Source organism: Erythrolamprus reginae, chromosome 3 (assembly GCF_031021105.1).
Source record: "Erythrolamprus reginae isolate rEryReg1 chromosome 3, rEryReg1.hap1, whole genome shotgun sequence".
Classification (NCBI taxonomy): Eukaryota; Metazoa; Chordata; class Lepidosauria; order Squamata; family Dipsadidae; genus Erythrolamprus; species Erythrolamprus reginae.
In genome coordinates, this window is record NC_091952.1 from 221,270,542 (window position 1) to 221,284,593 (window position 14,052).

Below are 14,052 nucleotides of genomic sequence, written 5' to 3' on the forward strand. Positions count from 1 at the left end.
GTTTCCACCCATTACTTCTTGTTCTACCTTCAGGTGCTTTGAAGAATAGTGACACAAAAATGCGATCTACTTTTGCATTGGTATGTAGTATGTGGTATGTGGTAATGACTTTAAGTGACCTGATGAAGAGATGCTGCTGATAAAAGGGAGCATAGCCCTCAGATACATAATGGGTGGAGACTCAGAAGGGATCCTCCCTATCCTATTGGGCTGTAAACAGGGGTGGGCAGTAGGCAGGATGGGGTGGAACACAGTTCCACCGTCAGAAATGAAGCTGCATGCACAGCTCTAGCTGACCGGCGGCAGTAACTTCCTGGATTACTGGTCTCAGCGCGCCTCGCTTTTTCCCTCTTTCCTCCTTCCTGACCTCGGACGAGCTTCTCTCTCTCCTGACCGGCTCCACTCCTGCCTCACGTGACCATCTCCCAAGGCCAGGAGAGCCGCGCCACGCCAAAGCAGTCTGGGTTGCGGTCTTTTTCCCCTCACGAAGCCCTCACTCTGCCCACAGCTGAGATGAAAAGGCATTGTGCGGCAATAACAGTTCACTTGAATGATGATGATCGTTCAAGCCACTCCCACCTGGTCACATGGCCGGCAAGCCACTCCTACCCACTCACATGACCATCAAGCCACACCCACAAAATAAGCCACACCCACAGTGTGGCAGTCAAAATTTTTATTGCCCATTACTGGCTGTAAAGATAAGGAAAGGGAAGACATTTGCAAGATTCTATTAATGTAGCTTTATAATAAAGCAGAATTAGCCGATCTGCCCCTGTTTCCTATCTGCTGTGCAAAGTAAGGATGACACTTTCAAATGACGTTGAACTAAGCTGAGAACTACTTTAGCCTAATGTGAAATCTTAAGTTCATAGCATAGCTTTAGGAGAAAGTAAATAAACTCTTGTCTTTCAAGAGATGGTGAATATTTTATTTTATATTGTCGAGGACCCCAGATTAGCACACCTACGCTGCATAACATGCAATTTAAATAAATTATGAATATGCCTGTTTCTGTGTAAAATTATTATAGATTTATTAGTGCAAGAGTGCATCACTAAGGAGTAAGAACAACTCATTAACAAAATGTTCAAGGACGCTAGATGCAACCATTTAATTTCACTGAAATTACACACTTATACAACGGTAAGCATTTATTTAGTCTCAAATGTGATCTACTTTCTTAATTTTTTAAAATGAATACTTATAGTTTAATTGCTTTCCAGTAAAAGGCAAAAAGGGGAAAGGTGAACAGAAATGGCAAATCCTCCGCCACTCAAGGAAATGATGTGGGGAACATCTGGTATAAACATCAAGTTTTGTCACATTTTCTCATAAACTCTTGTACACAGCGCTCCTTTCATGATGCATTCCTAAAAAGAACATAATTTGAGATATAAGACAAGTCATGATCACACTATTAGCCTCAACACTATTATACAATATATTTATGCAAATATAAGATGAGTTCATTTTTTTTTTTTTAAAGAATAATAAAAGTTTGCGTTAAATATTGTAGCTAGCAAGTTTATATCGGTTTCTTTTGATTTTGCTTTCTTTTCCAGCTTTCTTGTACAATATCTCTTACTGTACCGCTACTTATCAAAAGTCAATCACCAAATCCAAGATGCTTTTGTTTAATTTTAAGGAACACAAGATTTAGTAAAGAACAAGTAAGTCAGCACGTGCCTGGAAATTTTTCTGAATGCTAATGATCAAGATGTCAAACCGATTCTCCCAGTCACTTAAAACTTGCAGATGTATGTATAATTTTAATCTGTAACAAGTGAAGCAGTTTTAAATTTAGCTTTAGGAGAAGGTGGAACACAGGTTGATGAACCAATCAAATGTTTATCTAATCTACACTAGGAGAGTCAAAAAGCAGGATAGGAACACAATGTTCCCCTGAACTGCGTTTATTAAGAAACAATGCTAAGGAACTTACTGTTGTTGTAAGTATTATTTATTTATTTATTATTTATTATTTAGATTTGTATGCCGCCCCTCTCCACAGACTCGGGGAGGCTCACAACAAAATGAAACAATTCATAACAAATCTAAATTATAGTTTAAAATATTTAAAAACCCCATTTACTAAACAAACATACATACAAACATACCATTCATAAATTGTATATGCCCAGGGGAGATGTTTTAGTTCTCCCATGCCTGACGACAAAGGTGGGTTTTAAGGAGCTTACGAAAGGCAAGGAGAGTAGGGGCAGTTCTAATCTCCGGGGGGAGTTGGTTCCAGAGGGCCAGGGCCACCACAGAGAAGGCTCTTCCCCTGGGGCCCGCCAACTGACATTGTTTAGTTGACGGGACCCAGAGAAGGCCCACTCTGTGGGACCTAATCAATCGCTGGGATTCGTGCGGCAGACGGTGGTCTCGTAGATATTCTGGTCCGGTGCCATGAAGGGCTTTATAGGTCATAACCAACACTTTGAATTGTGACCGCAAACTGATCGGCAACCAATACAGACTGCGGAGTGTTGGTGTAACATGGGCATACTTAGAGAAGCCCATAATTGCTCTCGCAGCTGCATTCTGCACGATCTGAAGTTTATGAACACTTTTCAAAGGTAGCCCCATGTAGAGAGCGTTACAGTAGTCGAACCTCGAGGTGATGAGGGCGTGAGTGACTGTGAGCAGTGAGTCCCGGTCCAGATAGGGCCACAACTGGTTCACCAGGCGAACCTGGGCAAACGTCCCCCTTGCCACAGCTGAAAGGTGGTTCTCTAATGCGAGCTGTGGATCGAGGAGGACGCCCAAGTTACGGACCCTCTCCGAGGGGGTCAATAATCCCCCCCCAGGGTAATGGAAGGACAGATGGAATTATATAGCTATAATGAGTAATAACTACAAATAATCTTTCTTTCGTTTGCTTTCACAATCATTCAAGTTATCGACTGTTATTAAATGTACCAAATTCTACATGTCAGCTTCCCTTAATCAGATTTAACATTCTTACTATTCAGCCTCACTGTATTTATATCTAACAGTTTGAGAAAAATTTCTCTCTAACCATTCAACATGCATAATTTTATTATATTATTTTCTTCATTTGCTCTTTCTGCCTAATGTAATGTAAAATGCTGAGCCGAGGTGGCGCAGCAGGTAGAGTGCGGTACTGCAGGCCACTAAAGCTGACTGTAGATCTGTAGGTCAGCGGTTCAGATCTCATCACCGGCTCAAGGTTGACTCAGCCTTCCATCCTTCCAAGGTGGGTAAAATGAGGACCTGGATTGTGGGGGCAATATGCTGGCTCTGTTAAAAAGTGCTTTTGTTAACATGTTGCAAGCTGCCCTGAGTCTAAGGAGAAGGGCGGCATTAAAAAAATCGAATAAATATATAAATAAAAAATGTAAAAAGCTGAAAATATCATTACTCATTTGGGCCCTTTGAAAGTAGTCTTGGTTTTAATTGAATTGGCTCACATGTATGTTTTAACTGATGAACACCATCCCAAAATCAAAATCTGCCTTAAATTGGACAACTGTGGAAGATCATATTCAAATTCATGAACTGTTCTCTGAGCAGATAAAAATGCTCTTTCTAAACCACACATGTTTATTCTTTAATGTTTAACATATATTTTGAACAGTGTACCCTTTTCACGTATATAGCTGTGATCAAAATACATACCATGCCATTCAAAAGTTCCTAAGATTGTGAAAAAATGGTAGTGCGGCAGTGAGACTAGTTGGAAAAATAGCGGGCTCCAATGAGCTCCATGAAAATCCAGCCACACAAAACCCTGTCAGGGAGGGGATCTTTGGACCAGAACGGGATAGGGAAGAAGGAGAGGCCTATTGGATAATCAAGAGCAACAGGCAAGTTTCTTGAAGGTCAGAGACAGCTTTTCAGACAAGGGTGGTGGCCATTTTAAAATGATCGCTCTCAAGCTGGGGCAACTGGACAATGTTTTTGGTGCAGGATCAGTGTTTGAACAGAGTGCTGGAACTGGGTGAGTGATTGGCCAACTCACTGGTAAAAGGATTTTAAATTTGGACATTAAAAGGTGTCTTGGAGCTGTAATTAGCAGCTAATCGGCATTTGGGAAATTAAATGGCAGAAGCAAGGCAAAGTGGAAGGTAAAACATCAAAGCCCAAGAAGATTTCTGTTTTTATAATTGGATTTGGAGAAATTAAATAATAAAATAAAAAATAATGTGGGGGAAATCATTTTCTATGTAGATTTAAAGTATTTTGGACATTTTTGACAAGCAATTGATTTGAAAGCATTGTGGATTTGAGTGAGCCATCTGCGGGTGGAAAGAGAGCACTGCAATACTTGGTGGAAAACAGAAGAGAAAGTGCAGATGTGAAATTTGACCTTGACTACCAAAAAAGATACTGTGGAAACTATGAGAACTTCTAAAGAGTGTTTGTTTCTCTACATTGCTTCGTTTCGATCTTTTATGACTGTGGAATATAATAAACCTTCAATTTTGAGTGGATTGGACTAATATTTGAATTGAACATTAGAAATTGAAAATAAAAAGAGAATATATGGACTTTAAGTATTTAATTAAATGTGATATAATATAAAAATCTCAAACCTTTGTAAAATTGGCAAAATGGAGCTGTGGATGTATGAGGAGTTATTTGAGATGTTAAAAATGTGTGAAACTTTAAAACGTAATAAAAAATCAGAAATTTTGTTGGAATATACAGAGCAGGAAATAGGAGAGAAGGTGGAAAAAGAGAATATAAATGAGGAGCAAGAAACTAACTTTGAAGAAAAAAGAACTGAAAGTAAAAATCAGTTAGATGCTTTCACTGGGATTTGCAGTGGCAAAAAAGAGCAGACGGGTGGGGTGGGGAATGTCCCACCAAAAAGAATCAAGCAAAGGGTAAAAAGGGAAATAGTGGGAAGAGATTAGAAGAAAGTTTGGGGAGAATAATAATGCATTTAAAAGTGAGAAAAAGATTCAGAAGAAAAGATACAATACATTTGTTGTGATTCCGTCTGAGGCTCCTCAGGAAACGGCTGAACCTCTGCCGGCTCCCTGCTCAGAGGGGGAGGATGAGGAACAGGAGGAGGAGGAGGAGGCCCAGGCAGAAGGGGAGGAGGAATATCAGGCCGAGGGAGAGGGAGAACAGCCAGAGTCCCCCGGGGTGAAGCTCTCCCCAGCAAGCAGCCTGGAGTCCTTAGATGAAAATGCTCAAGCCATCATCGATCACAGGCAGAGAAGAGCAGAACAACGAAGGGGACAATTAGCCAGGTACTTCCAGTCCTAAATAGGTAACAGCTGGGTTTGGGTGTGGTTCTCCCCAGAAAGGCTGAAAAGGCAGACCCACCCTTCCTGTCTTGTGGAGTATTATCTTTGGGAGTCCTGGGACCTGGCTGTGATCTTTGGCGTCTCTGATTCTGACTTGTGGCCTTGAAGGCTGAAACCTTGGGGGGAAAGGCGTGGGGGCTTATTCTCTACAGTGGTGTGTGTGCCAGCAAGAAGTCTGCTGTATTGTCTGGCCGTCAGGACTTTGCTGTGAAGCCTCATAGCCTGCCTGTTGGGAAGAACAGGTTTTTCTCTGTGTTTATTTTTCAAACTATAAAGTGCCTTTGCTTTTACCAGCATGTCTGGCTGCTTTTTCCAGTTGGTGTTGAAGTCTGGGGGCACTCAGACAGAACAACATTTAAAAATTAAAAAGTAATAGTAATAGTTAAGGGAATGGGATAAAAATAGAAAATCAAGAAGTTGAATTTTTAAGAGACCAAGAGAAAATGGTTAAAGATGGGAAGGTTAATGGAAAGGAGGAAGGAAAGTAAGGTTCGTAGTAGTAGTAGATTTAAGAGGATTATATTAATATTATTGATTGTGGATAATCAAGTTTAAAGGTTTTTTATATAAGATTTGGTGATGTACATTGCTCACAGAAAAATAGAACAACAGGATACCCTTTTCATGTAGAACAGATGGAATGTGAAATGTTAATTTGGTATAATTTTGAAGATAATTTAAATTAAGAGATGAAGTTGAAATGTTAAAAAGTTGTATGGGAAATTTGAGAAATATATTTAGTAATGGAGGAATAAGATAATTAATTGATGTTATTGTAAGAGATTAAGAATTTAGGGCGATTAATTTTGTTTATGTATTAAGAAGAAAATAAGTTAAAATAAAGAAGCATGCAAAGAGAATGTTACAGCTGAAATTAGAATAAGAGATATGATGTAAAATGGGTTATGTTATGTATATGAAGAGATGCATAAGAATGATCTGGACAACACTTTGTTCATAAAATGTGTAGGTGTGGGTGGGGGAAAAACAAAAAAGTTGTAATAAAAATTGATTTTAAAAAAAAGTTCCTAAGATTGCAATAAACAAATTTTTAAAATGCAATCCTGTAGGTTTCTCGACTAAGAAGAACTACTTACCACCACCATTCTTCCATCAATTAACTTCCTCCTTATTGTCGATTCCTTGCCATTCCATTTCTGCATTTGAACCAGTGCTCCTTTTTCTAAGGTTACCACAGTCTGTAGATCCAAATAGTAATTCTAAAAGTTATCATTTTGGCACAAATTGGGTGCAATAAAAATGTGAAGTACTATTTAACCATTCCCATATGTAAAGACTACGCCTCTCTCTCTCTCTCTCTCTTTTACCAATCAATGTATTATTTACATATCTATCCATCATCATCATCTTCTTCTAGCACTTAGGAATAAACAACTGAGAGAGAGAAAAAGAGACATATATCCTGCTTGTCACACTGGATAGCAGTACCTAGCTAACAATGGTGGCTGATCTTGAAAAACTAAGCAGAACTTAGATGATGGGCTACCAAGATACAACAGAGCAAGAGATTCAACCAAGAAGTCAAAATGCATCCTGGAAGAAAGCCAGGACAAAGTATTTTTGTACTGTTGATATGAAAACAATATAGATGATTCCATGAAATCCCCGGTTAAGCTGTTGTCTATATCCATTTAGCTATTTCTGAATCATGTGCATGTATTGTTTAACCATAAGCAGTCACTTGAAACCTTGAGCTTTGCTATTGTATATTAAATGGCTACAATTTTATTAGCAATAAGATGCCAATAATTTTTCTGCTACTGTATCACAAACAAACAAACAAACTTCAATATATATTATGGTTTATTTTCCTCTTGATGGTTCCTCTTCCTGTCTTTTTGCTTTATCTTTCACATGATTTATGCTCAGTTCTCAACATGCCTGTTTTGGTTTGGGCCAGTGGTGGGTTTCAATTTTATTTTACAATCGGTTCTGTGGGTGTGGCTTGGTGGGCGTGATGTGGCTTGGTGGGTGTGGCTTGGTGGGCATAGCAGGAGAAGAATACTGTATAATCTCCATTCTCACCTCACTCCAAGGGAAGGTTACTATAAAATCCTAATTTCCTCCTAATCAGCTGATATGTGGGAGGCAGAGAATAGATATGGTATTTACTGATTATCCGAACTACTCAAAATTTCCTCTACTGGTTCTCCAGAACTGGTCAGAACCTGCTGAAACCCACCTCTGGTTTGGGCCTTGTTTGCTTTGTCTCCTTTGAATTATTATTTGTGTTTGTATAATTCTTGGGGGCATTCTTGATTCTGTCCTGTATGTATCAAAGCCATTGTTTTATATAAGTCTTCCTAACTTGAGGTGGAAAATCCAGGGATCCACTATTTGGCAGCAAAGTCAGTTTTCTCTATCTCTATACAATCCTCTTGTAGTCATCTGACTTTTTGCAGCTGACACATAGCAATTCTTTTATACTAAAAAGAAAGTTACAAAAATTGTCAGTTAAAAGACATTTTTATTTCTTTTCTTTCGAAATACTGCTTAAACATATCCAATACTTTAATAAGAATTTCCCACATCAGGACTGAACTCTGAGGAAATATGGTAGATGGCAATCAACTGTTATCTGAAAGACCCTCTTATTTATTTCCTTTGTTATTGGAAGCTCTAACACTGTTCCTAAGAGCCTCAAAATAACTCAGATAGTGTAAAAAAGCTTATTCACCTTGGTTTTTCTGCCATCTGCTGTGGTTTCTGGAAATTCTTGACCCAACTTAAATGTGATCTGTGTATTTTTAAAGGTACTTTCTGTTCTGATTGTGACCTCATCTCCCTTCATGCTGATGATGGTTTTAGGTTTTGCCAAGTTACCAAGTTTCCTAGTCGCCAATCCCACTCCTATGGAACACCAAGAAAAAAAGTCATTCATTACTCATTTGACAAAAAGTGTATGTGGGTGTGGGTGTTACTATTATGCAATCATTTACATCTATTATCTCTGACATATTATGTACCTGCACTCATATTTAAATAACAGGATTTATTTGTGTTCCTAGTAAGACAAATATGTATTGCTGTGAACCACATAGTCATAGCCCAATAGAGTTTAAAAACACATCTTTGCCGCCAGGCCTGGGGACATTAGATCTCACCCCTGACCAATGAATGTCCTTAGGGTGATTTGAATGAATGCAAATGAATGTTTTAAGTTAGAATTTTTAAGAATCCTTTTAGTATATTAATTGGATAAATTGTATTGTTGTGTTTTTGGTATATGCTGTTAGCCGCCTCGAGTCCTCGGAGAGGGGCAGCATACAAATCCAAATAATGATAATGATAATAATAATAATAATAATAATAATAATAATAATAATAATAACAACAACAACAACAACAATGATAATAACAATAACAAAACAACAACAATATTATTATTATTATTAATAATAATAAGTAATAATAATAATAATAATAATAAGTAATAATAATAATAATTTCCATATTCCACAGCGATGGTAAGGAATAGCTGGCAGGGGACAATGGGAATTGTGCTCCAATTTGTCTATAGAGTGCCTGATTGAAGAAAACTGAACTAGTAGTAAATTAATAACAAAATTAAATAAAGAAAAAATGGAAATCAAAATAGGAAGAACTGCTTTTTTATGATAACCTATCTATATGAAGAGTCGGTTTCCAGAAGAAATTTTAGTTCTTGTTTTATATTTTATTTCATGTTCAAAAACTATACAATATATTTTTTAAAAAATATATATACATATGTACTGTATATGTATAAGATTTAACACATAAACAGCAAACTTTCATATTTAATCCAACTAGGCTTCCTTAAAATATAGTTCTATAGACAAAATAAGCAACTAAATTCCAGAGATATCTGAGTTCATCAATTAAAACCCTTCACTGATGGAGTAATTTTGCAAATTAGTAGAGTTATGCCTACAATTTCTATGCAATAAATAGTTTTATTTAGAAGAAAACCTGGCTGTCAGGAAATTAAGGATTATTTATTTAAATTGATTAGCTACCCAGCTCCAATGGATTCAAATTAAGTTTTTCCTTATTCCATCATGAATAATGGCTTGGAAGTAACAACATCTAATACTACAATAAAAGCTAAATAATAAATTCTATGAAGGTTACTACCAAAGAAGAAATTTTAAAATCCTCATGTTTTCTAATAGTACTTATTTTGAAGAGAATTAAACATTTCATGATCTAATTGCAAAGCTCTGATGAGAAATCAACAATGGGTAATCTGCAATGTTTTCAAAATTAAATCGAGATAAATCTCACCCAATTCTTTCATGTAGTCATCAAAATTTTCACTAGAGATGAGTTTCCAGCTTCCCACAAATTTATTGCACATAGTTTTGCTGCTCGGGTGTCCTTGGGAGAAGGGCAATATAGGAACAATTCTTGGGAAGAGACAGATGGATTATATGAATGATAATATCCCAGCCACATCTTTTTAAGAAAGACGTAGGACATGCAGGGCTTAGCACCTCCCAATGCAGAAGGGCAATGTCAGAGGCCAAACAATGGGCCCTTGTGCCATACCATTCATGCTAGTACCAAGACCAGCAGCATTTGCCTGCCACCAACTCCTCCACAGTAATACAAAAGGGAAGGGTGATGGGCGTGAGTTTGCTACTATTGTGCTGGAGCACAGATGCGACATAGTGCTCTTAGGAAGGACAGCATTCGATTTTCAAGAAAGTCTTGTGACACTGTCTTATGAGAAATAAACTTAATGTAGGCATTAAGGAAATAAATACAGATGAAATAGTGTCTAGGATAGAAAAGGTTGTGTACTATAGGCAAGAAACTGATTGCAAAATTCCTTGCACTATGTTCATCATCAGAATGCCAACACACTAGGAGGGCTTAAAGTCAAGAAACTTCAGAATGTTGAAAGTAGAGCACTATATTATACCTAATATTGACACATTGTCCTGGCACCACAACAATTTAAAAGGCTAATAACACAGATCACAGAATGGTGTCAGAAGTATTTCAGCCTAACCCTGTGTACAGCTAGGAATGTAGGGACTACAAGAGATGCTGTTATAACTTCTGTTTCTATTTCAACCAAAGGAAATTCCATTACATTCTTAACCATCTTCTTTATTGCTAAGAAGTTTATCCCAATGTTTAGTTGACTTGTGGAAAGCCCCGAAGGCACAATATCTTGCTTCACTGAAGGAATATTTGAAGTATCCTTTACATGTTTTATGCTTTATGAAGTAATATATTTCTCCCCTCCCCACCTTCTAAAAGCAAGGTGAAGCAATTATGTTGTTTTGTTTTAGCTCACTTCTGAGGCTTCTTTCTATGGTTCTAAGAAATGGAAGAGGATTCTGCACAAAAGCTCCTTCCCCTTAGTCCAGGGCTGTCAAATTTGCCACCAGCAGCTTAGATGTGCCATGCATTGTTGACTCCCATGCAGTGAAAGGCTACCAAAAGTTTTACTATCACACTGTGGGGGTGGCTTATGCAGGATGCCGTGCATTTTCTTTCAGCATCTTTCAGTGCAAATTGGGTGCTCTGGGGTGGAGCTCCATTTTCGCTATCCCACTGCCTTCCCCCCCCATCCGGGCAGTAGCCCACCCCTGCTCCCATGCCAGGTTTAGCAAAGGAGGAAAAAGGTTGTGATATGTCACGTGACACCGCCATGATGCTGCGAATTTGACACTTCTGCCTTAGTCAGTCTTGACTTCATCTCAGGGATAAAGTTGGTTGCAGTCTTGTTATGTGGAGCATCGGGAATCAGTTTCTTCAAGATAACTTTTCAGTTATTTGAAGATTGTGTTAAGCATTGTTAAGTATGTTACAGTTAAAATTCTTTACTGGATTTGTTTTTCCCTGACCATTCCAGTCACCTACCTCTACATTCATTTTTTTGGCTCAACATTATTCATAAGATATAATGTCTAACACAAGACAGAACTCCAAAAGCAGCCTGACTATTTATTTTATTTATTTATTTATTTATTTATTTATTTTGTCCAATACACAATGAGGGTTTTAGTGGGTATATATCAATATACACATAGTAAAATACATGATGAAGGTTATAGAGGAGATACTCATAGTAAAATACATCTAAGAAATAATAGAAAAGAAGATATAGGAATAGAATATATCAATGAAAGAATAGAAGAAGAGATATAGAAATAGAAGAAAGGAATAGGAGATATAGGAGAGCAATAGGACACGGGACGGAAGGCACTCTAGTGCACTGGTACTCGCCCCTTACTGACCTCTTAGGAATTTAGATAGGTCAACCGTAGATAATCTAAGGGTAAAGTGTTGGGCGTTTGGGGATGACACTATGGAGTCCGGTAATGAGTTCCACGCTTCGACAACTCGGTTACTGAAGTCATATTTTTTACAGTCAAGTTTGGAGCGGTTAATATTAAGTTTAAATCTGTTGTGTGCTCTTGTGTTGTTGTGGTTGAAGCTGAAGTAGTCACCGACAGGCAGGATGTTGCAGCATATGATCTTGTGGGCAATACTTAGATCTTGTTTAAGGCGTCTTAGTTCTAAACTTTCTAGGCCCAGGATTGAAAGTCTAGTCTCGTAGGATGTTCTATTTCGAGTGGAGGAGTGAAGGGCTCTTCTGGTGAAGTATCTTTGGACATTTTCAAGGGTGTTAATGTCTGAGATGCGATATGGGTTCCAAACAGATGAGCTGTATTCGAGGATGGGTCTGGCAAAAGTTTTGTAAGCTGTCTATTCCAGTGATGTGGATTTGCTTTTCTTAACATGGAAGATTTAAGTATTTATGTGTATATAGTTTTGGCTTGCATTCAGTTTATGATCTACTAAGATACCAAACTCCTCTATATACCTTTATCTTTTAAAATGATAAAAATGTGAAATTCATGTTTCAGGTCCAGAATTTATGAAGGATATGAAGGCTTTACCTGCTAAAGATGAAGATTCACTTTCCCTGTTTCATCTGCCCTGCATGGTGGTCCAAGTAATGCCATATAAACAAGAAATGTGTGTCTGATTTCCCACACTGATTTTCTATACACTGTATATAAATGTTTCTCACCCTTAGCAAGCTACTTTGGAAATTCTGGGAGTTGAAATATACCTTTTGAAGTTATCAAGAGTGAGAAATACTGCTATAGATTTTTCTCCATGATGACCTCCAGATGTTTTTATTATTTTATATATCATTTTTATTATTTATATAAATTATTATAACTATGTTGTTATATAAATAACTCAAGGAAGCAAACATATTCAACGCACCTTCCTCCTATTTTTCCCACATCAACAATTCTGTGAGGTGAGGTGGGCCTACTGTCAAGCCTTTCATGGCTAAGATGGGAGTTGAACTCACTCTCCTGCTTTCTAGCCTGTGTCTTAACCACTAGACCCAACTTGTGCATAAAGTGGTTGGAAATGAAGCTATCCAAAGAAATCTCTTTCCAAATTTCAACTCCTTTCTCTATGATGTTAAACACATGTACATTAATTCTTTTGTGGTGGCATCATTGCCCTATTGTTTTTTTGGTGCTTAAGAAAATCTGTTCCAATTAAATTTGTAAGTGTGGACCTACAGCTTGAGAAAGTATATATTGATATTGATGCCAATGTGGGAATCAGATTCTGCAACAAACACAGATATCTTTTATTTTTATTTGTTAATTTTGTTGAGTACGTATTGGTGGTATACAAAGATATAATAATATCTATATACATGATACTAGTAAAAGAGAAATATTAGGATAGAGGATGAAAACAGCTGCTGCACTTATGCACACTCCTTACTGACCTCTTAGGAATCGGGAGAGGTCAATAGTGGATAGTCTAAGGGTAAAGTTTTGGGGGTTAGGTGATGATTCTAAAGAGTCAAGTAGTGAGTTCCATGTATCAACTACTCAGTGACTAAAGTCGTATTTCCTGCAGTCGAGTTTATAGTGGTTTACCCGACATCTAAACCAACATATTCACAATCTGTGTCAAGAAGTACATGATTAGACAGACCTTTAAATGGAACAAACTTTGAGCAAAATAATTAAACTTTAAGTCAAGGTCATCTGGTTTTCTATGTTTATATGATGATCTAAATTAGAGGGGTCAAATTAGCGGCCTGCAGACCAGATGTGCTACATACAGGCCACACCCATCCCAGCTCCATGAATGGGAAAAACATCATGAAACATCATGATGGCAATGTAACACAGCACGTTCGACACCTGTGCTCCAAATGATAATCCTCCCACACTGATGCTGATAACAGCACAAAGAACAAAAAATAAGGGTGGGTAGTTGGAAGGGAAGCCAGCGGGGTGTCAAAAAAAAGATAAATTATTTGATTAATAGATTGCCTAAAAATCTACCTGAAATATTTATAATTGTTTTTCAGAGTTAATAAATCTTGAAAAGCATCTGAAAAAGGAATATATTTTTTTTTATAAAAAAAATATTGCTTCCTGTATTTGATGAAAGCTGGGTAACTCCTAGTATTTGCACTTATTTGATAGGGATAGTGTTGGCTGGAGAAGCCGAGTCATTTTGTTGTAATGTTATAAATATGTGTTCATTCGAAGCATGACCTCTGCCCCAAGTAACAGATAAGATCATTACTTCAAAGATTGCTTTACAAAGTGTATTTCCTAATAACTTGAAAATGATTTAACTTTTTTTTTTTTACACAAATGGAATGCTATCCTTCTTGCATTCGTCTTGGTTCCTGGTGTGTGTTCCCTTTTCCCTTCTCCCTTTCTATACTCAAAATACTTGAAGGGAAAGCCGA

At 37.5% G+C, this 14,052-nt stretch overlaps 1 protein-coding gene across 1 annotated transcript; it reads right to left on the bottom strand.

Annotated features, from left to right (window-relative positions):
- Positions 1–1,168: 1,168 nt before the first annotated feature.
- Positions 1,169–12,215, bottom strand: LOC139165957 (myelin P2 protein-like). The gene is made up of 5 exons (XM_070749207.1): positions 12,206–12,215; positions 9,573–9,665; positions 7,984–8,156; positions 6,383–6,484; positions 1,169–1,373 (listed from the first exon to the last, which is right to left on the bottom strand). The coding sequence occupies exons 2-5, from the start codon at positions 9,643–9,645 to the stop codon at positions 1,323–1,325; spliced, it is 399 nt and encodes a 132-aa protein (XP_070605308.1). The 5' UTR covers positions 9,646–9,665; positions 12,206–12,215; the 3' UTR covers positions 1,169–1,322.
- Positions 12,216–14,052: the final 1,837 nt, after the last annotated feature.

Coding starts and splice junctions, on each gene's coding strand:
- LOC139165957 (XM_070749207.1), bottom strand. CDS start 9,645: ATGTGCAATAAATTTGTGGGAAGCTGGAAACTCATCTCTAGTGAAAAT. Junction 6,485..7,983: donor CAGATGGCAGAAAAACCAAG/GTGAATAAGCTT, acceptor TTGGATCTACAG/ACTGTGGTAACCTTAGAAAA. Junction 1,374..6,382: donor TTGATGGAAGAATGGTGGTG/GTAAGTAGTTCT, acceptor TGTTCTTTTTAG/GAATGCATCATGAAAGGAGC.